Source organism: Numenius arquata, chromosome 15, assembly GCF_964106895.1.
Source record: "Numenius arquata chromosome 15, bNumArq3.hap1.1, whole genome shotgun sequence".
Lineage (NCBI taxonomy): Eukaryota > Metazoa > Chordata > Aves > Charadriiformes > Scolopacidae > Numenius > Numenius arquata.
The window spans coordinates 9,600,264-9,623,957 of NC_133590.1; the positions used below are offsets into that span (position 1 = coordinate 9,600,264).

The 23,694-nt window shown below is 38.5% G+C and overlaps 1 protein-coding gene across 1 annotated transcript in view; it reads right to left on the reverse strand.

The window, feature by feature from the left end:
- GFRA1 (GDNF family receptor alpha 1) overlaps window positions 1-23,694 on the reverse strand; it is a 143,079-nt gene that overhangs the window by 18,899 nt on the left and 100,486 nt on the right. Inside the window, exons 5-7 of the mRNA XM_074158963.1 lie at window positions 17,019-17,128; window positions 11,667-11,801; window positions 6,996-7,174 (exon numbers count right to left, since the gene is read on the reverse strand). Coding sequence (XP_074015064.1) covers window positions 6,996-7,174; window positions 11,667-11,801; window positions 17,019-17,128 — 424 coding nt within the window. The remainder of the gene's footprint in view (window positions 1-6,995; window positions 7,175-11,666; window positions 11,802-17,018; window positions 17,129-23,694) is intronic.

Sequence of the window (23,694 nt, forward strand, 5' to 3'; positions counted from 1 at the left end):
GTAGTTATGCCTTAAAATTAAATTATAATACTGTACTCCATTTTATGGCTGTTTTTTGCAGCTACTTTTTGCAGGCTATAGTGAGCTATCTGTTTTGAAAGGGAAATACATGATGGACTAGATATCTGATTGAGAACTAAAATTGGCTGACATTAGGAATGCCTTCAGTATGATGAAGAACCACGTAAAGTAATAACACGGGCTATGAATAGTTCGATTTGGCTTATCTGATGTGATCCAATTTTCTGATTCCGGTTTATTCTAGCACTTTGTATTTTTGTGGGTATTCCTATAAAAGGATACCGATGTGAAATGTAGAAACAACTTTGGCTTGGGGGAACATTGCAAATGCTACATCTGCTTTTAGTAGCAATAATTTGCAAAATTCTTTCTGAGGACAAAAACTATAATCTGTCCATAGAAATTTCAATTTTCTGTAAAGGTGTGTAGTACATTTTAATAAAGTTGTATTTTTGTAAGTCATTAAATTGGTTTTTAGTAACCTCATACTCATTTTCAATTGAACAATTATTAAACTATAAAACAAAATTGCATGATTCCTAAAACTGTAGTCTGGAGTTTTACAGTCTGCTATAAAGCGCTGTATTATTATAATACACTAAAGATGCTCAGACTATTAAAACTTTTTTTAAATGAACTGTAAAATATTTTATCATTGATGAAATAATTCCAAAGTATTATTCTCTCCAGCAGTATATATGCACAATATTTTGGTATAATGAAAAGCATGCTAATCAAAAAACCATAATTTAAACTGTAATTCTAATATGCAAAATAAACCATTTTGCTGTCTTTCAGTAACAGAATTTTATTACACCCATCTTCCAACATTAAAAATATTTCATCAGAGTAGTGATCATTAAATACAAGGTCCAGCCTCACAGAGAGCTGTACTTGCAAAAGAGTGGTCGTTAACCGGTGTACATCTGTGAAGCTCTGATGATAACACCAGAGATGTGCTGACTTACACTGTCAAGAATGTTTTAGCCTGTAGTTTACTCCACAAATCATGACTGATTATGCAAGGGGCCCGGCATTCAACTAAGAAGTTCAACCAAGGCTGGTAAATGAGAACAATTTCCTACTGACTACTGATGGCTGATGTCTCATAGCAACGCTGACACTATGACACATCTGAGCCTATAGGGTATGATACTTGGCTACATCCTCAAACTGTTCCTCTGATGTTCAAAAGAGAGGCAGAAGACCCCCTGTACTTTGAAATTAATCAGCTGTATTAATCACATCTTAAACTTCAGCAGGATTTCAACAAGCTTGAAAATGATCTATCTTGGGTGGTCCTGAAAGTCTTTGGCAAAGATGGTGATGAACCCAAGCGCAGCCTTGCTCCGAGTGGGAGCAGTCTCCATGATCAGACCATCGGTACATATGTATGTATATGTTCACTGCAAAGCAGCCCTTTGCCACTGAGGTCCACTGTTTGCACAGTAATGCCGGTGGACTGCTGATCGCTTCCCTGCCTGTGAGCACCGAGACTGCCATACAGACTGGAACCCCAAACCCATCCCTCACTCATGGTGACCTGACCTTCTCTGGTTCTGTCTGAAAAGTGCAAGAGACATGTCGTAAATGAATGCAGTCTCAGGGAATTTTATACTTCCACATTTTTGAGGACCCACTGCAGCATGGTGCCGAAGCAAACAAGGATTAACTTTGCTGAAATCAATGTCAATGAAATCAATGGACAAAACTGCCTCTGTTTTGGTAAAACACAGAATTTTGTTCAGTGCTCCCCAAATTAGGAGTATAAAATCAAAGACGAAACTTGAAATTATCCCTGGCTGTCAGATTTTACTCTGAAGATGCAAAGCATTCAAGACTTCCTTAGGTACAACGGAATTGCTACTGAAGCAAATTAAAGATGTTGCTTTTTCAGAATAAAAGCTGCCAATAGGTATTCTGTAAATCACTTGTACCAACAGGCTGACCCCATTATGTCAGCTAATCCTGGAAATACAGGAGGAAAATTTAAATCTTTTCATTTGAAACATTTAGTCAATATTCTTTTTTCTATTTTTTTTTTTATTTTGTTCAGGCACAGCATTGGGAGTTTTATATTCCTGTCCATCTTTTGCCCCAGACTAATACTTTCTGCTTAGTTGCAATGCCTGGAGGAAGAGGTCCAAGTACAACTTCTCCCAAGGGACAGAGCAGACGGGGCATTTGAAAGGACTTGTTTTCACAAAAGAAACAGAAAGCACACAGGCTGTGTGAAGGGATGGGGAGAAGAGGGTGCCAGATATGGGCGAACTGACACTGGTCCACAGGGGATAAATCAAGTTCCCTTTGTCTCTATTCCAGCGTACCGTCTCAGCAGATGTACCGTCCCCTCATCAACAACACACCTACATGCTGCCTGCGTTTCCTGCTTACGTTCACCCACCACCCAATTACCAGCCCATGAAGCTCCACACCCGCTGTGTCTTGATCCTCAGAACACTATGCTGAAGCTTTTAACCCTCTCCAAACACCTACACAATGCTTTATAATAATAATACTTAGCACATGGGAAGCTACATTAAATAATTACAGACAGTACTTCAAACACCAGCTTAGCAGATCCTTACAAAGGGCTGAAGATCTGCAAAAGACAGACCTACAAGGGAAAAGCACGGTCATTTTCAGCCTGTGAGTCGTGTTTGAGTCCTAGTCTCCCCAGAGAACTTTGAGCCCTGTCTCCTGTTCTTGTCCTAAGATTTGCCATAATAGATATTTTTTGAAGTCCCAAGCTCATGTAGAATTATGTGAATTTGTGGAAGAACAGCTTGCGATATGACCCATGTCTATTCTAAACACTCGCTAATTTTACATGTAAATAGAAAGAATTGACATATTTAAGTATCTAGATTTCACTTTTCGTCCTTGTTCCCCACAAAATATTCGAGCTCTTTAATTCCTATCTCATAATTTTTAAATTTTGCTGCTGAGAGAATAGAGACATTCACGTTCTGGACTTGACTGAAAAGTACTTGCCTTCAGTCTTAAGGGCCATGTGTCTCAATTACATGTGTCCACCGCTCACGCTTCTTCAAAAGCACCAAAACCTTGAATTCCCTCTGAATGCTGAACTATGGTAAATTGGAGCAAGACATTTATAACAAACATGGGAAAACAAAGTATAGAGCTAGCTAGGGAGCTGATAGATTTCAGTACATAAATTTAGACTTAAGTGTCCTTAACCATCCTGACTTCTAACATTTTTGTCCTGTACAAAATGTCCTCTAAAATATTACAGCAAAGCCACTATGAAAATCTTAAGTTTTTTTATCTCTGATGATGATGTAGTAACAATTGGTCTAATCCAGTTTCATCTATCACTTGAAGTTTATTTCATTACCATCTTTCAGTTCCATGTGTCTCTCCTAAATGCAAAAGCAGCATTTTTCTTGAAGAATATATGGTGTGAGTACACATCCAAATTCATTCTTTTGTCCTTTTCGAATAATCCAACATGACGGTTCAAGCAGTGGTGGTAGAACATGAGACTGAAAGACCATAACCATTTTTTGACTGGCCTACTGAACACAAGTTACAATTGAGAATGAAGGATGAACAAATACATCAGTTACATAGAAAACATTACAGCGAAGCAATCAGAAAAAAAATGATAGGGATGGCAATTACTTAATAAAATACGCCTATATAAGGAAAACACTATTGGCATTCACCTTTTTTGTTCACAGTATTTTATAAATTATTTTATGTGGTGCTAGGATCCTTTTCAAGATGTCAAGCACCTGAAAAAATGCTTGAATTCAGAATTTTATATAAAACTAACCACTATTTACTCTCTGTGTTTAGCAAGCTTCATTAGAAGCCAGGTTTGTAAAGAGTTTATAGGATGCTTGATGAAGTTAAGCATATCCCTAGCAAAGCTGGAGTGCTGATTTAATTTAGGGAAAGAAATAAAGAGTATATTACACAAATACATGCATATGGAAACATAAAATAAGCATAAACATAAAATAAAAATAATTAAAAAAGAAATTAAAGCTAAACATAAAATAAGCATATGTATCAGAAATCAGTATTTCTCTGTATTGATTTGAAATAAGAAAATACCACCATAATGGGAAAACTGTAAATTCTTGTAGCCATGGTAAATTGAAATGAAGAACAATTTCTAAACAGCATGACTGAAACAAAAATTATTTCGAAGTCCAAACCTTCAACAGCTATTAAAATAAATACTGAGTACAGGTAAACAAAGAGCATCTCGTTATTTTCTTTAAGCATTCACAACCCTTCCCATTCCCAGGTTTGCACGTGTGCAGAAGAACATGGCACAGCGACAAAACCCTGAGCGTATTCTTGCTTTTCATACAACCACTCTGAACAAGTCAGAAAAAAAATGTATCAAAAACTGTTCAGCCGGCAACACTCTTGGCAGATTGGGTTAGTGCCCTGTATTTTGCAACCCCAGGAGGTTAGTATTTGTTCATTTCTATGGCAATTTATACTAATCAATCACTTCCTGCTCTTTCTTCCCTTACTGTATTTATTTCTATGGCAATTTATACTAATCAATCACTTCCTGCTCTTTCTTCCTTCACCCTATTTTTAAACCCACTAACTAGGATATGCAGCCATGTAGCATCTCAATGATCATTTCCTTATCCCCTCTCTGCCATTGTCTTTCTGTGCTGAGACTAATGCTTTTAATTTGACTTTTCACAGCGTTTAGGCTATATGGCCTTTTTGAAACCTTTCAGCTCAACTGCTAAGCGTACAACAAAGCCCTTCAGATTGCTTTTGGTCGTACTAGTTCATGTTTTGAAAATACTACAAAGGCATATTTTTCATGGGAGGAGAGCCTTGGAATGAATACCCTTCTCCAAGAGCGATATGAATGCCTCCAGTTCTTTTGTAAAATTTGCATTGAGGTTTAAGTCCCACATGCAAAGTGGCACCATACTGTCCAAAAAACATAGGTTTCTTTTTAAAAAATTGTGGGCTTGTTTTGGCTCTATTCATAAGTTATTTTTTTGAAAAATACATTAAAATATAAGAGCTTTGCTCTTCATGTTTCAGTTCTGACACAAGGAAGGAGCAAGCCCCACAATGTTGTATTTCACAAGAATAAAACTACTTGATTCACATAACTTCAGTGACCTTTTAGTGCAAACTTACCTACAGTTTCTACAAAACAGCAGAGATCATTTATTTAAAAGAAGCTGTTTTTCCTACAGACCTCTACGTCTGGTGTCAAGTATATCAGGGGTGCACCTGAAGTCGTAACAGAGCTTTAAACCAGCGCTGATAAACGCACGTGGGATGTGACTTCGAAATGCCAGAGTAACAGGAGTAAGGACAGGGTAGAACTTAATTTATTTTCAAAATACTGGAAACATCTATTCAGCCTTGAGGAACATTTGCAAATCAAACTGAATCCAATGAGATTTGTGATCACTTGCCATTTCTTCAGTTCATTATTTATCATGTGTATTTTGTTAGCTTCTGGAGGCCTTACTCTATAGGGAACTGTGCAAGCACTGAAGGAGAACGTGCTCCCATAAAACAACATTTTAATATAACTTGAAGTGAATTAATAATATCCCATCAAGGTCTTGCTTTAAATGCAAGATGTTCCAAGTTACAGGTTTAAAAGCTTATGTAACTTTTTAGCATATTCTATTTGGTCAAGTGACCATATAGAAATATTATCTCCCTCTCATCAATAACTTACAAAGCTTAACAAATAATGAATGCACAGATATGAAAAATAGAATTAAACCAGAAGGACCTAAACTCAACACCACCTACCATTAACCCCACACTTTGTGACTCCATAATGCCTCTGATAAATGTTAATTCGTATGCAATGTGCTAAGGCAAAATAAATGGAAAAACTAGGAAAGGATGAAGATGAGAGAGTGGTGCAGGAAAAATTAAGAAGCAAAGTACATTTCCGAGGGATACAAATTGTCCGTTTTAGTGTATGTGGAAACTTTGATACAGTGTAATGCAAAGAATATAAAATCAATTTTTTAAAAGTAAGTGAAATGTCAATGCTATGAGTGTGGAGGAGTTTGGCAATCCGGAAAAGAAGTATCTTAATACCAGATGAGACCTTAAAACTTGGACACTTTCATTTGTGTCACATAGCAATCTTCCTTCTGCAAGACAAAAATAAACAGGCCAAGCTCATCTACCCCTTACCTAATTTTCAGTGCAGACCACCAGAAATTTTTATAAGCCCTGGCCTAAGGATGTTTCCATCTTACATTTCCTGTTACCTCTTTCCTGCCTCGATTTTGCGGTTGTCTCCTGCCCAAATTCTTCAAACTTTCTAAGAGCTGCACATACTACCTTCAGCAAGCGACGAGCCTCTTTAAACCCGGAATCAATGACACACCGTGAAGAGCCTAATTGAAGTGTCAAAGAAAATCGCTACAGCCATTGGCCAAAATGACTTCACGACCTTGACTCCCAGTTCAGGAAAGTACCTGATTCAAAACAGCTTCTATCTTTGTCCAGCTTCTTCACCATGTAGTTTGTAGCAACACATATTCTCTGATATCTAGACCTACTAAGCCAAAAAACCTCTTAAATTTACTGCCAATAACATAAGAAAGAAGGCAGCAGGACATGCTAGCTGACATTAAGAGTTCCCACTGCATTTGGATTACTCAAGGGATTAATTTAATCTGACGTATCCTGGCAGGGACTGAAGAATGCCACATTCATATCCAAACCTGTGATAACAAATTAAATACTATGCCCTGTTTCAGAGTCAGAGAGGCAATAAAGACCACTTTGAAATATGCATTTTTTTGATTTAAAATAAAGAGTGTCTGATATTTTGCAATATATCTGGATAGTAAGTACAACATGGGAATAAACAGATATTCCAATTTAAGCAGGCATCTACTTATGCAGTAGGAGACTACTCTGAATACATATCTATGAAAAACTTTCATTTACGCGCTGCAACAAGTACAAGACTCTCTTACCTGCAGGTTTGCACATGCTGGTGAATCGTTGTGGGTGGGTATTTCATTGTTGGTGGTCTCTGAACCTGTGTTTTTAAGTCTGGAAGCTGTTGTAGTTGTGGCTGTAGTGGTCTGTACTGGTAAGATTGGCTGCCACACATTCACATCAGTACCATTGCCGAAGGCCTGAATTGCATTTTCTGTAAAAATAAATAACAGGCAATTTTCTATTTCTAAACAAATGGCAGAATGCAGAATTGACTTTTTAATCACTGTTATTATTATTTCATTGAAAATGAGTATATTTAGACATTCAATTTTTATGCTGAAAAATGTGTCTTAATTTTGAACATATCAGAAACATGAACTGAGAGTCTGGGGTCACAGAATTATCTGGTGCAGCCTGCTCTTTGTAATGTTCCCAGTAATTCTTGACAGAAGTTCTAGGACTTACTGTAATCATATTCATTACCATCCAAAAGCCTCAAAAATTCACTTTTAAGATTTAAAATACAGTTTCAATATTATGTCCTAATTCAGGGAGGTGATGTTACATAGCAAACTAAAAAGAGAGAGCAGGCAAAAGATTAATTTATTTCTACAGCTTGTTGCAGTAAAACTAATATGCCTGTAACTAAAAAATGGTTTAACTAAGACAATCTTTTCCTTACAGTTTTCAATCAAAATCTGCATAATTAGGTGAGGGAAGCATGCTTACACTAAAACTTTAGAATATAAAAGTTAAAAAGCTTATCATAGTTTCATGGGATTAAAGAGTGTGTTTATGGCAAGAGTAAATTGGTTGGGCTTTTTTATAAACAAATAGAAAAACAGTTTTAATCAGGTCTTTGGGGATTCAACATGGATTTAGGGATTTCTTATTTCAAATTCTTTGTACAAGAAATCAAACAATTTCACTGGGGACTAATATGTGGAAGTTATTAATACTTCTTCTCAGTGGTATTCCTTGCCTTATAAAATAATTTACATTTAATTCTCATCTGAAAAAAAAAAAAAAGATGTATTTTATTCTGATATTAGTTCTTAGAACTCCAACATGCAAAGAGAAAAATTTGTAAAAGACACAAGAATCAGCTGGGTTGATGGAGACAAAGTGGAAAGAGTGGAATGGTATTTTTCTTGGTTTTACATGAATAAGGCAATATATAAAGCAGTATTTTCCTATGGCTTCCTAAATTAACAGTAACTCTTTGTTTCCATTATTGCAAGAAGGATCACAGAAACACATGCAATCCTTCCAGTTTTCTAAGTAAAAGCGATCTTTACAATTAGCCTTCTTTAATTATTTCATAGAATCCTACTTGGTGATTGTCGCAGATGGAAACATTTGACACAGTTATGATTTATCAGAAATTCAAAATTTATTAATGGGGAAGTTGCACCACCACAATGATACTTATCGGTCCCTTCCAACTAGAGATATTCTATGATTTTATGATAGATTCATAGAATAGTTTGGGTGGGAAGAAACCTTTAAAGCCCATCTAGTCCAACCACCCTGCCATAAGCAGGGACATCTCCAACTACATCAGGTTGCTCAGAGCCCCGTCCAACCTGACTTTGAATGTTTCCAGGAACAGGGCATCTACCACCTCTCTGGGCAACCAGTGCCAGGGTATCACCACCCTCAGTGTAAAAAATTTCTTCTTTATATCTAGCCTGAATCTACCTTCTTTTAGTATAAACCCATTACCCCTTGTCCTATTGCAACAAGCCCTGCTAAAAAGTGTGTCCTCATCTTTCTTATAAGCCCCCTTTAAGCATTGAAAGGCTGCAATAAGGTCTCCCCGGAGCCTTCTCTTCTCCAGGCTGAACAACCCCAACTCTCTCAGTCTGCCCACATAGGAGAGGCGTTCCATCCCTCCTCATATTTTTGTAATATTTCAAACACATGTTTTAAATATATATTATATATATAATTTTCATACGTATTTTTAAAAAAATAATGACTGTAAGGAGGTGCTTCAAATGTCTAACTGCTCTAGTAAAGGTCCTCTCAATGATTTTTATTAACTAACTCACTGCTTTATGCTTTTCCTCCCACTTGTCAACTCTTTTTACTGCAGTATAAAGCAGATGTGAGCAAATCCTTTGAGCAGATAGGTAGATACACTGAATCTCATTCAGTTCAGTAGGAATTCTAGAGTATGTAAACGAATGTCAGGACACTGAATTTCAGAGAAGTTAAAATAAAGTCTTAAGATGGATTTCTAGAATTTAAAATTTACCGAAGCCTAACTGGAGAGGCAGCCATTAGGACCACTCTAACATTACCTACAAACTTGCATCTTCCAAGAAAGAGGATAAAAGTACAAGCAAGGCAATACACAGGCCCAAATTTTAGGGTGAAATATATCTTATTTAGGGCCTATTAATTTGGATGTTTAGCTTTCTTAAGATTGGGCCAATTTCACAGTTCTGATATAAATTCATATTCTGCAGGACGATGCTGAGATAAACAAACATTTTACCTGATACATGTAAAAAGAAAATGATACAATTTTTGTCTTTATTGGGACTAATTGTTAAAACAGACTGGAATTTTCACTTGAATTTTCACACCCACCTTTTGAAATCAAAACCTCCACTCTAGTTTCATCTGTTGCAAAAGGCTTTTCAGCTCTAGAGTGGAATTTCTAGGCAAGTGCACACAGGACCAGGATTTCAGGTGTGTATGTGGGACATGGTAAACTCGGCTTCATATCCCAGCTCCGCATCAAGCGCAGTACGAATGGGATCCTGGGTCTCCTGCTTTCTCAGCCCCCTGGCCCTCAGGGTACAGTCTCAGTTATTCCAGTTTCAATAAAGAATAAACATTTAAGCTAAGTTTTCCATATCTTCTGTAAATGCCCCAAATCACTGGTTTATTTTCCAGTTTGAAGGGGAAATACACTTCAGCAAAAAATTCCTAGTTTCATCCCATTGTGGAAAAAGGATTTTTGTTTTGTCTAAAAAAAGCGGGAGGGATTTTAATCTCATCCAATAAACAAATGACATTTTCTTCAGGCACTGTAAGGCCCATTAAAGACAATAACAATTAAAAAAATAATTGGAACTTTTCCCATTTTCTGTAAGAGAAACAACTTTTTATTAAACCAGAAACATCTTTAATTTCTTCATGACGAAGACATCTCTTACAGCTAGGATGACTATAATTTGTCTTACAGCAACCTCTAATGTCTTTGATTTGCCTTCATTAATGATTTTATACTGATAGCAAAAGAAGGGACAGGGGATCGCTCTGTCTTTATGTTCTAAAAGGAACCTGTAACATTCTAGCAATTAATATATTCACAAATGAATAAAATCTGATGTATTGCAGTATATACAAATGGCAGCCCCACTAGGTTTGAAGTTTTGATATTATATTGTTAACTTTTACCTAATCACAGCCTGAATTATTTTCTGGGTTCTTCTTTTAAATGATCTTGAGTAATTGATTCATTCTTCCAAAGCTTCAAAAATAGCGTATCAAATAGCAACTCAAGTCACTCACTTTTTCTACGCAGATCTCCCCATGTCTTCACAACACGCTGCCTGTTGAGAAGCTACCAATGGAGATTTTCAGACCACTATACTAAAATACAGAACCTGCATTAGCATTAGCTCAAGTACATTGGGCTGGATGGGACAGTCTCGATTATCAAGTTCGTTCGCTATTTTTGAAAAAAGCAATAATATATGCTTCTTTTCATAAGCCGATGAAACTTGACTTTTGAAACCAGTCAAAATTTTTTACCTTCAGAACTACTGCTGGAAGCCTATTTCTTAACTTTAGCTTGATGGTTAAAAACTTTCCAATTTCGAGCCTAAATATGTATGGCCGATACCTCCAATTTTGATCTTGTGCCAACATTGTCCTCTAGGTTAAGTAATCCTTTTCCCTCCCTGGGCTTGCCCCTCTAATGCAATTTTCAGAGGACAATCACATATCCTTTCAACTTCTGTTCTGCTAGGCTAGGGAAGCCAAGCTCTTTTGGTCTCCTCATTTATCTGAAATTAAAACTCTGATGCACACTCCGCATCATCCAATTATGCTGCTCCAGGCAGACAGGAAATTTGAAAAGAGAACCTGCCAAAATTGACTCCACTGAGCCATTCTGAATTTTATAATAGTCCCTAATTTGGAAGTGAGTTTGACTGAAAAAAAATTCAATAATTTAACAAAATCTTGAAAATAGGTACCATCCAGACCTGTGTTAAAACCAGGCATCTGAGATCAAGTAGCCTAAAAAACCTAAAGCTTGGCTATAAACTGCAAACACAATCCAATTTATACTTACCTACAGCAAATCCTTCAAATCATAAACTACATGTCTTTTTTATATGAAGTTCCTAAATTATACAGAAGCCCCTTAGGTGTTGCAATCTTTTGGTACAGATGCTGCCTGACTTTTTGTGTGTGAACATGATCTGTGATATAAACATATTTCTATAGGATACAACTTTGTTATTTGAATTTTTTTCCAAGAGCTTCTCATGTTTGCAATCTTCGCCATCAACCGCAGCATCAGGCGTATTTGTTCATTTGTTTAATTCTTACACCTACAGCAGAACCATGGTTACAAAGCGCAAAGAGACAGCCTTGATGTAACATGACATACTTAAACAGTAAAGAAAGTCTGGTAAACATGCTGAAACACATTTAAAGACATCTAATTTTGTACTCACTAAGGCATGTATTGTCCTGGAAGAAATTCAGAAATTTCAGGCATTCATCTATGTCATTTCCACTGTTGCTGCAGTCACACCATGGGGCAACGCTGAGACTATTTGAGTCTATGTAGTTTGGTGTCATCACTGTGCCTATTAACAAAGAGTGAAGTGCAGCACCATGAACAACTTTTGTACTGAAATATTCTTTCCATACTAAGAAGAGAACAAACAGCACTTGGTAAGTCGTGTATTCAGAGCTGGATTCACAATGCAGACCCATGGCAGGGCTCTGACTCCCAGACTTACCTGGCTGCCTTTACCCTTGAACACCCAGCCCTGTGCCATACTTTACACCCTTGGCTGTTTGAATGCAACCACATTAGGGACTGTAACATGACTCACACATTAAAGACCTGTTCCTTTCCTCCCGAAAGGTTTAGATTGCATTCTCACAGAGAGCTTCATCAGCAGAACTGACAGGTGGAAAACCGTGACAAATGAGAAGGATGGATTGGGAGAAGGTGGGAACCTCTTAAAAGGGCTTTGCTACTAAATCAAACATAGGTGGGACCTGTGCCCTTAGAGTTGCACTCTAAAAATCCAATTTTTTTCCTCGCTTGTGTTTTTCCTCATTTTTGTCCTAAACTGCAAATAAATGGCTGAAGCTAGACATGCAGACCTGAGCTTCCCCCTTGCGTCTGCAGCCAGCCTAGAACCAGTTCTGAAACACATGAGCGAGGAGAACACTAGTCATGCTGTGAGGAGCCCTAATATGTCTTGGAGGAGCACTGACCCCAAGGTGCTCGTTAGGGACCACTAACAGTGAACAAAGGAAAAACTTAATGAGCATGCATAAAACGCTACAGCAGATTGCTTGCAGGTAATAAAATTACTATTAATCTTGCTGTGTCACTGCCTTTTCAATACAGTGATTGTTTCCTAAACATTGTCAACAACTTGCAACCACAGGTTCACTCTAACTCTGTTACAAATTCTTGGGTAAATATTTGCACATTTATATGTCAACTCAAGGCTATATGTCAACTCAAGGCTAACGAGCATGAAATGAAACCAAAGAATACTTTTTGTCTCCTAAAAGATATACAGCAACTGCTCATCACTCAGGCAACTGTTATATGATCAGCACTTACTCAGACCAGTAGTCTCACTGAAGGCATCTCCCCAGCAGGTCAGAGATTTCAAACTCCCCTAAGGACCGAGAAGTTTCACTGAATTTCACTGAATTTTTAGAGTTGGAAGGGACCGGTTTGAACCTTTATTTTATTTGTCTGACCAAAGAGGAAAAATTAAATATAAAAGGGAGGGTATTCCAGACTTGTACTGATGACAGCTTTTCCAGGAAACATGTTCCTCACTAGGTAATCTACAGTTCTTGGTATCATGAGGCAATGTGATCACATCTCCTCAAAACTGACATCAAAGTAGTCACTAAGAAGACGGAATAGATGAAGGATAAAGAGACCCAAAGTGTACACTAGCAGAAAAATTTGGTCCATAGGCCCAGGGTCCCAGAGTCTGCAATAACACACAGGAAAGGGCTATGAACCACCAAGCTAAAAAAGGAACATTAGAAATAACACAAATCACAGAATGACATCAAATAGCCTTTCAGACACCACGCAGCGCTGGGAACTGAACAAACCAACATGCAAATCGCTTCATACATGACATGGGAGACAAAGGAGAAGAGTCATTAAGGGCTGGCCTGAGAAAGGCAGTAATGTATGTGAAAATGAACGCGGTCTCACTGCCAAACTCACAAAAAGCATCTTTTGTCTTGTTTTGGGATGTTCTTAAATTAGAATGCAATCCCATACCTTTATGCACTTCCAACTTTTAACAGAGTTGCAGTAATGATTGCTCTACATGAGCAAAATTCTACATGAGATAAGCATGTGAGTAAATAGCACAGGTCAAGATGTATTAAACGGAGGCAGAGAACTTAGTAAAATAGGCAAATATAATTTGCACCATTAATGGAAACTTGACAGTAAATAAATAAGAAGAGGAATGATGTTAAAATAAAATAAACCAAATGAAAATATCTGGCTATTATCCATTTGATGGTTCAGTACACTATTTCAACCATGTGACATAATCTGAAAAGAAGTGAGAGAAAATGAAAATCAAGAGGATTTTGCAAATGGAAAGAAAACAGTAGGGTTCAAAAAAAAAAAAAAGGCTAAGTAGCAAACGCTTAGTTAAGGGTTAAAAAAACAGGAAAGTATTGAGGCAATTAAAAAGGTCACTGAGGTAAGACTTTCTTATCATGAAAAGGCAATAAAGTAATAAAATGGGTCAAGACAGGGGCTAAAAGTGTAACAGATACAAAGCTACTATTGGGGTTGAACGCAGGAAAGACAGGACAAGGAATGTGTATACGCAGCACACAAACTGTACATCCAGCAAAAACAGAGTGGCTGAAAGAGTAGCTAGTAGAAAATCAGCCTGTCATTTAAACCTGGGGGCAGATGTGAACCCAAGCGGATTATATGCTTGGTTTCCTGGGGTGGATTTTCTTTTTTCCCTGCAATGCGTGTGCCTTCCCCTCCTCCCCCCGCTAGCTGGCATCTTTGAAATTCTGCTGAAGGACACTAACGGATCAGAGAAACCATGGTGGTTGGCAGTAAAATAGGACATGCTTGGTTTTCTGCATTCTCTCTATCAAATATTTCTGTGACAGTCTCAGTAGTAGGCAGTCGGGTCTCCATATTTTAGACAGAAGCAGAGTTCACCTGAATGCAGCCAAAAGGTTGCTCAAATTAGGGTCAATTAAGAAGGAGGAGATGGATGGTGAGTCCAGGAGGAGGGGCACACGGCTTAAGTTCCTTTGGCCCAATGCAACTCCAGTTTATTCACATAAAATCTATGTAATTCCTGGGAATCTCAGGGAAATTAGATGGATTTTACAGAAAACAGGTGAAAAAGTGTCAGAAAGTGAATGCTAAAGCAGGTCTTGAAGTCAGCAGTTAGAACAATACCTAACTGATGTGGGTGTGTGGACAGGTCCAGATGGCTTAACTAGGCTGTAACCAAAGCACTGAATCTCAAACATGGCTATCTCCAATCTTATTCTACATTTAATAATTTTTATAGGTTTCCTTTAATTTTTTTAAAGAATCTGAATTTAGCCCTATTACTATAACAAGGAGCCCAAAAAATGAATTAAGATTTTCAAAATTCCTGTAAAATATATATAACTTTAAAATTGTATATATAACACCTTGATGCAAACCTTAAAGAATCCTTTATAAACTGTTCTCCATTTAACCGGTAAAGCACCTGATGCAAAAACTCCCTAACTCTATTCCCACTTAAGTAATTTATTTCAGGTGGGATTCCAGTAATTTCAGTGAAGTTAACGCTGATTTACATCAATGTATGCGACAGCAGAATCACATCCACTGTACCCTCCACAGAGAATCCTCAATTTCCTGAACAAACTCTATGGAGGCACGTTTTTTTGCTACATTTAATGAAATGGCTAAATGAAATAATATTTTATCTTAATGAACAATATTTTATCTTAATTAAAACACCTGGAGATCCCGAAGCTCTAATGAATGAATGGATCTGTAACAGCTTCTTACCCACAGTCTATCTCTTCTTCCTGTGTTTTATATATTGAGCAGACATTTGAAAGATTGTACCTCTGACTTCTATCTCAGCATCTTACAAATTTGATCATCTTCACATAATTTACTCCACTTTTATATCAGCTTGATATCAGAAGCAGGAATTTACTGCTTCAGCACATAAAAGTTTTGTTGTGGTAATTTCCTTGGTTTATCAGAAGTACTACCAAGTAAAAGCTCTTGTAACTCTAGTCAGTACCCACCTTTTTGCATGTGTCTAGGGGCTAGCAGGAAGGAAGACAAATAATTATTTTTCCCTTCGAAAATTAGATCTCCTATTGATTTCAACTCCCTAGTGATCCATTCCACATTTCTGATGTGTGACAGTGTTTTGCGGCATGGTCATCCACAGTAACACAGAAACACCTGACTACTGGACTGGGTCATCCTTGGGGTTACATCGAAAAATGGATCCAACAAAACTGCCAGCAAAATTCACTAGGTCCAGCAAGAACTTCTTGGCAGGTCTTACCCAGAAGTATCTATTAGTAACATTTACCCTTTGCCAGCAGCTAGACTTCTTCATCTCATTGACTAGATCAGATTTCAAGGCTATTCAATTCTTTGTTTTAGAGTCAAATGACATTCTGTCATAACTGTTCATCTGTTATACCCTTTGCATACTGTCTTCATCTCTTAAATCGTAAAAGCATATCCTTTGAAACCATCACATCTTATTTTACCAGTTGCCACAGGGACTTACCTCACTTGTTAGCTGCTAGAGTAATAAGAATGATAACAATAAGCCTATGAATATAGCTTTCAGTCATTTTTCAGCAAAATCAACCTATTTTAGAAATATTTTATTTTGGATATTATCTCCAGAGACATTTATTTAACAGCAGGATCTGCTTCAGGGCCTCAGCTGGGACCTTCACGCCCAACAGAAGGGGATATTACTGCATCGCAGCAGGTGCAGGCTGTAAGCTTAAAAACATCTTATCTGGTGGCCTTTAAAAATTGTTTGTTTCAGAGTTTTGACATTCACTTATACTTTATTGCCCAACCACGGTATTTCTACAAGTTCACCTTCCTGAGACGATTTCTCTCTTTCAGGAATCAAATGCTGCGGGTGGTGTATAGAATCTGGCTTGCATAAAAGCATCCTTGTGCCTGTTGACAGTCAGGAAGGTGATAGCAAAGAAAATTAATTATTTTGGGGAGGGAAGGGGATTTCAGAAGATAAATTTGGTCTCAGTTCACTTCCATGGACAGGCATCTTAGAAAACATTTAGAGTGGACCGAAGGACATCATGGAAATAATAGCAGCTGGAAGTGAAACATGGTTGGGTTGGTCTATTGTCTCATTCCTCAAGTGTCCTGCAGACTTTCCCTGAAGACCAAAAGGTATTTACCCAACCTTGTGATGACAGCTGGAAAATCAACCAAGCTGCAGTTTCACTTCTTTTTAACTTCCTACTTCACCATCCCGTACAAATTCAACCGCCTTAATAAGCTTTACTTTGTTAGCTTGAATTTATTTGATTCAAGCACCTTATCTTCTATCCTTAATTTCCTTGCAATGTACAAATTTACCCCAGGAATCTCTGGAAGACAAAACAGGGCCGATACGCTTAGGTGGAGAATTTTGCCTAGTATCATATTGAAGAGTATTATATTCCACAGTTTTTATTTCATGTAGGCCTTCAAGATATAGTTTTGGTGTTTTTCTTAAGACTGAGCAAGCCCCCGCCCTTCCCTGCCTTCTTACCAATAAGCCCGGAGTAGGCGAGGAGGCAGTCAGCATAGTTCTCCTTCAGACAGCTACTAACAGACCGTGACTCGGGCTGGCAGTTTGTGAAGAAATCTGCAAGGCGAGATCTGCAACATGAAGAAAAATGCGTATCTTTAAAAACCAAGCCTGCAGGCATTCTTACCTTTTACACACTTTTTGGTTTTGGACAAGGCTTAATATTCTTTACCTTAAATATACATTGGACGCATTTCAGCTCGTGAGAGTGTCTTTCTAAGGCACATCTCTTTCCAGAATCCATTTTTGAAGTCAGAACAAGAAAGTGTAAGAAAACAGTAAGAAGGGACAGAACAACAGGGAAATGCCTGCCCTTTACTAAAAGAAATGCTCTGGATTTTCATGCCAAAAAGAAAGACAAAGAGTGATTTTATCATAAGAGCAGTCCTTTTGAATGGATCTGAACTCTAACTGGAATCTGTTACTCTACAGATTCAGAACACAGCTTCTGCTGTTTTACTGATTACACAAAACTGTATGTTTGTGCTCATAGAGTCCTCTTACTACATGACTTGAGGCAGGACCTGCTTTGGTACTGCCCTCACTTTCCAGGGAACGGGCTTACCCCTGCTCTGGACTGGCTGCAGAACCAGCTGGCGTTGGCTCCACAGCCCCCCAGAGCCATGGTACTGAGAATCCATTTGTTCTTGTAAAATGTGCGTTTATTCAAAGTCTACAGTATTGAGACCAGGGCTGAGAAGAAGGGAACACGTGCTCTGTATCGAGTTCTGCTGCTGAATGGCTATATTATCTTCACATACCTCAGTTACCCCATGTCCAAGAGGGGAAGAGCACTGTTTACTTGCAGAAAGTGCTTTAAGACTAGGACTGAAGCTGTATTGCACCTAACAGATCACTGCTACGTTGGGAAACAAGAAAAGGACTAACAGCCAGGAAGTCTTCTGGTTATTCATGCATTAAAGGCCACATAATGCGCTCATTCAGGTCTGTAAAATTTGAGAGGCATCACTGAGGTGGGTCAAGGTCCCACATCCTACAGCTGCTCTCCTCACCTCCACTAGTGCTTTCATTTGGACTTGTAAACTCGGAGCAGTGGCTTTTGTTTATTTATGAAGTGTAATTTAGACCTTTATCTCCATGAAAAAAATTATTTAACCTCCCAACTTCGATCTTCTCTTCTGTGAAAAAAGGGATGAAAATATTCTTTTGCATATAACAACTCACAGCGATGTTTCAGGATCAGGTGCTTAATCTTTGCAAAGCCCTCTCAAAATCAGAATAGTACAAGCTATGCATTTTCAGCACTGCTTTAGCATTATGTAGATTTGCAATATAAATGCTCTTCTTCAGTTCTGCAACAAACCCACAGAAGTTAGCAGAAACAAGTGATTTGCAAGAGATTTACTTTATTTGTTTACGTGCTCCAGAGACTAATTATCTTTGTTTGCTTTATTGCTTTACCTATCTCAGAATGGGATTGGATGTACATCATTAATTGGCCTGAAAGTAGTGATGGGCAAACTTCAAAAGGTTCACAGGCTTAGTTTGAGAAAGCATCCTATAAATAGACTGTATGCAAACTGTACCCGAATTTATCTGAGCTATTCTCATGACCTCTTTTTAGTTCCATCCCTCACTGACTGGACTGACAACAGCAAATTCATGGTTGCCCTCAAACCACAGTCAACTGTAAGCTGTTCATTCCCTTCCTTCCCTTATTTAACCATATAACCTTGAGATGGACATCTGCACCAAGTTGCCTTTAACAGCTTTAAAAAGACGAGCTCTCCATCGATCCTTCAAGATGCCCTATATGTATACACAAATTTCTAAATTTCCATAAAATCTCTACTTTGCTGGTGAATATATACTGTACTTACCACGGGACAGGCTGAGAAAAATTGGTTTGCAAGGTACGGGAAGAGATAAATAGCAGCACCGTGAAGACATCATAGGCAAGGAAACCCTATGTCACTGCAGTGATTCCTCTCTCAATCAATAATTAAGATAGTGGCTCAGATCCAGCCTTCTGAGCAACTGGGAACAAAGGCAGTTGACAGTTTCTAAGGTTTTTACAAATTCTACTAATACCTGGATGAAGTCTGTTTTAGGACAGAAGAGAACTTATTACATCTATCTAGTATGAAAAATCTTTGCCATGGTAGAAAGAGCAAGCCTGCTGTACGTGCAGTATTTTTGTGTTTCTAAAACAAAGCAGCTCCTCAGATTTAAATTTCATTATTTATGTGACCACAAATAAATCTTTTTGGAGAAGCAATTGTACAATCAGCACCTTGATAATCCTGAAAACATTTCTTACGATCATCTCACTATTCTTAAATGTCCAGTTCTCCCTTAGATTATTAGGTGCATTGGTCCAGAGATCATTTACTACATTCCTCTTCTCTAAATGTTTTTAAGGACTGATAAGTATGGAATAACACCAGTCATTTACTACCCAGTCTGCTTAAAGAATTTATTTGTTGTAAACCCTAAAGGAGGCTAAAAATTGCTCTGCTGATCTGTTTTGCCTACAGCTTGATTTCTATGTTAATTTCCAAAGAATTTTTGTGGTCATAAAAGGTAATGATGTGACAATGTTGCACATTTAAGTTTTCATAAGCCAAATATAGTTCAGATAGCTCTGGACCAAGCACTACTGGACATCACCATAAACCTCCTCCCTAGCGAGCCATCCAAACTCCATACTATTAGAGTTCTCACTCTCTCCTGAGCTGTTAACTACACCTGGTATTTATGTGGGTGCATTTCCACTGGAAGTAAAGTTAAGACCAGCAAATAAAAACAGAGACAGACCGCCATCTGCCATAAAATAACTCCATTATTTTCAGCGAAGATCTGCAGACTAACACTCACTGAAGATCTAGCCCCAAACATTTCCAGTAGACTGGCACTGATGAAAGTGTGCTCATCAGCAATACCAAAGCAGTGGTACTGCTCTTTATCTATCTAGAGAGAGACAATTAGCCTAATTAGGAACACAGAATCATTTATCCTAAAGTATTGCACGTGTTAATAAGAACTGTTTCGGTAAAAGAGACAATCCTTTTAGGGATGCTAAAAAAGATCAATCAGACGACAGCAGTGCTATAAAAAATACGGATACTGTGTTAACTACAGCAGGAAGCAACTTGTAGGTAGTAACTGGTGGGTAAGTGTCTAACCCCTGAGTGAGCAGTTTGGTGATCTAGAGAACAAACAGAACTCGCAACACCTGTGCCTTCAAGTGTGCACAATTTTACCTGTGCAATGTACATATATGTATCTATTTGCTAGATGGCTGGATGGAGACAGGCAGTTTTATATTGTACATAACAAGTAGCAGGACCAAATTTAAAAGGAACTATTAATTTCTTTTTTTTGTTGAAGAATCACAAATCCTCTTTGTGCACAGCAGCATTAATGATTTTTTTTCCCTTTCTTTGCATAAAGAAAAGGAACTGAAGAGAATCACACAGAAATCTTCTCCTTGAAAGCAAGACATTCCTCTCTTTGTAGGGCAAAAAACCCACAAAGTCCTATCTTAGCCCTGGAAAATCTTCTCAAAGTAAAATGCAGATCTTCTGGAAAGCTTGCTTTAAATATTTTGTATACCACTAACTGAAAAAATAAGAATAATCCTATTGGCAAATTCAAAGAACGGTCTTTCTGAGAAGAAGAGGAAAAAATCCCAAACCTGCTATTCTCTAATGCTTTGTATTAGCACCAGTAAAATCATTTGTAACAGTTAAAAATACAAAGAAAAGAAAGTTAATTTGTTTTCCTTATGATAGTGGTTCTTCAAATACTCAGCAGGATAAATCAAAACTTTCAAATTGTGCTTACAAATAAGCTTTGTTAATAGCAGTATTGCGTTTAATCTGCATATAATTTTTGAGGCAACTTGATTTTATATTAGCACAGGCTATTGCGTAGGCAACATTGATTCAGTTTTCACTATTTTTTATTCTCAAGGTTTTGTAAAAGTTCTTTGATGTTCTGAAATTATCTTTGATATTTATCAGTTCTCCCTCTTTAAAGTTGGTCAACTCAGCTTCAGTACTGGTGCAATATTTAAAAGCATGATATAAATGATGAAGTTGCAGAAAATTTCTAAAACTCCATTTTTAGTTTGGATCAGTTGTAAATCACGTCCTACTGGAAGGCAGCTCTACAAACCAGCCATGAGTCCTCCCCAGGAAATACTACTTTTGATGGGCTGGCAGGATTTGATTTCTCGTAGTTCTTTTTTTCTCTCTGGCTGTATGTGTCTTCAGTTGCTGGTACACAGGGGCTGAGCCTTGAGAGAGAGAGGTCTTCTCTCACAGCCTTGCCCTTGCATCAGGCATCTTCAGACCAAGGAGGACATTGAATCTGGATCTCCTGCTGACTGCATGCATGTATGCTGGGATGTCCAAGTGGGTGGTTACAACTACTTGCCCCGTTAGTGAGTGCAGGGAGTGATGACTGCTGTGCCCTGCGCACACCTCGGTGATGTTCGGTGAAGACGGGACACGCTCACTACCACCTCTCTTTACATTGCTGCTTGTGTTCAGGTACCTATTTATGGCTCGACAGCAGTAACATAAAGAGTACGTAAATGCCAGAGCTGAGTGACTGGGGTGACTACACTAATTAGTCAAAGCTGCTCTAGCGTCTAGACACCATTTGGCAGACACAGTATAGTCACGTAAGGGAAGTGCAGCATCAATATTCAAAGCAGCAAAGAAGTATAAATCTGACACTGAAAAAATTCAGACTAAGTCAATGAATATGTGTCATAGTGATAAATGACACCATTATAGAAAAAAAACAAGCCAAAATACTTGTTCTTCCTTTGTGGGGGTCAAATGCAGTATCCTCCTCTGTAGCTACAAATAGCTCCTGTATAGCTTGGGTGGTGCTAGTTCTGCTGGCATACAATAGTGGCAAGAGGGGTTGGTATGTGGCCAAACTAATGGCTTCATTGTTGGAGGAGCTTTTCATTTTCTCTGTTTCATAAACACACAGTGAGTGGGCAGCAAGAAAATGAGGCAAAGGCTACGTAAGAAACTCTATCAACCAGTGAGCCGAAAAAACCTCAGAGCAGCTCCATCACAAGAGAGATGACCCTCCCAGCACCTAGTAATAGAGCTTTGACCCATTTTTTTTTTTTAATTAAAAGACGCTAGAGCTGGGTAATGCTAATACATCTCATACCTCCTTAGTTACATACACACACCATTGAGCACCTGTGAGCAACTATAAATTTTGACAGTTTTTTTAAATGGTCATTTTTACATATCGTTATTAAACAGCAACTCCATTAATTTTTTTCAGCAAAAAGGTTATTTTTTTCTTTGGTTGCTACCTTCCTTCTCAAACAGTGACAGTGTCTGGGCTCTGAGTGCACTAATGTCCCTGCCCACCCCCAGAGCTTCTCCTACCCAGCCTATCGCCCAAGACCCTATTCCAGCCCCTCCAGGCCTCAGCCCCTGTCCCAGCAATGCTGTAGGACCTTGGACCTCTGCCCCCCACAGCCCTGCCCTGGCCAGCCATGGGGCCCCATTGAGCCAGGTCCACCCACGGGCCGACATCCCAGCCAGTCCCCAGGGAGGCGCCTGATGGCTGTCCCCCTCCCCGGCTGGGGTGGTGGGGCGAGCCCTGCCTGCAAGGTCCTGCCCTGCCTGTCCTAGGGGGGGTCCCCACCAACCCCAGGGAAACCCCCAGCCCACACTGCACCCTGACACTCAACTCAGAGTTTGTACCTTCTGGGAGGTGGGAAGGAAAGGTAAAAAAGTAAAGATCTGATGGCAGACCATTTGGCTCCCAGGACCTGAATACTGAAAGCGGCTTCTCTCACATGAGCAGACCCAAATCTTTTGCAACACTGGGAGAAACCATTACAGGATCTTGGACACCAAATACCAGCTACTAACCAAAAGAAGCTGCTTTTTATCTGTTTTTGCTTCTGCTTTGTTATTTTAAATGACTGGCAACCTAAGCCCATGCAAACATTTAACTCTGGATTTGATTTATCTCTAAAAATTTTGTTGTTCATCTGGAAATAAAATACAGATGATCCTCAATTACATACAGGCAGCCTATTTGGATTGTGGAATAACTGGATACAGAAACAACCAAAGACCACACAAGATACGTTCAGATGACTCTGAGCATCACAAATGCTTGCTCAGAGCATCGGGCACAGCCACAGGAGTCCACCAAAGCTGGTTCCTCCAGCTGAGCACCCACACTCACTCCAAACTGGCTGGCTGGCTGGCTGTACCGCCTTCCCCACCAGGTCTGCCAGTACCTTTGTTATCCAGGCTTTTTGTTTACCAGGGGCCTCTTAGACATGTAGTGCCCCAGATAACAGAGCTAACTATTAGAAATTCAGTCACAAAAAATGAACTGAACCTATGCATATTTATCTTTAAAAATTAACAGTACAAGGATGGTATTCTCTATATTCTTCTATTAAAAACCCAATTTTTCTGAGTAATAAGTGCTCTAAAATAATCACACCCCACACCCATGTTCTATCACTGTATTTTATGCAAAGCAAAATAAAGTAAGTTATGTACCATTTTCTGTTAATGTTACCCCTTCCCCGTGCTCGTCATCTGCTAGAGACCTGTTAGTTCTTTTTAGGCAATGTCTGCTACAGAAAATCAAAAGAACTTAACAAAGCACT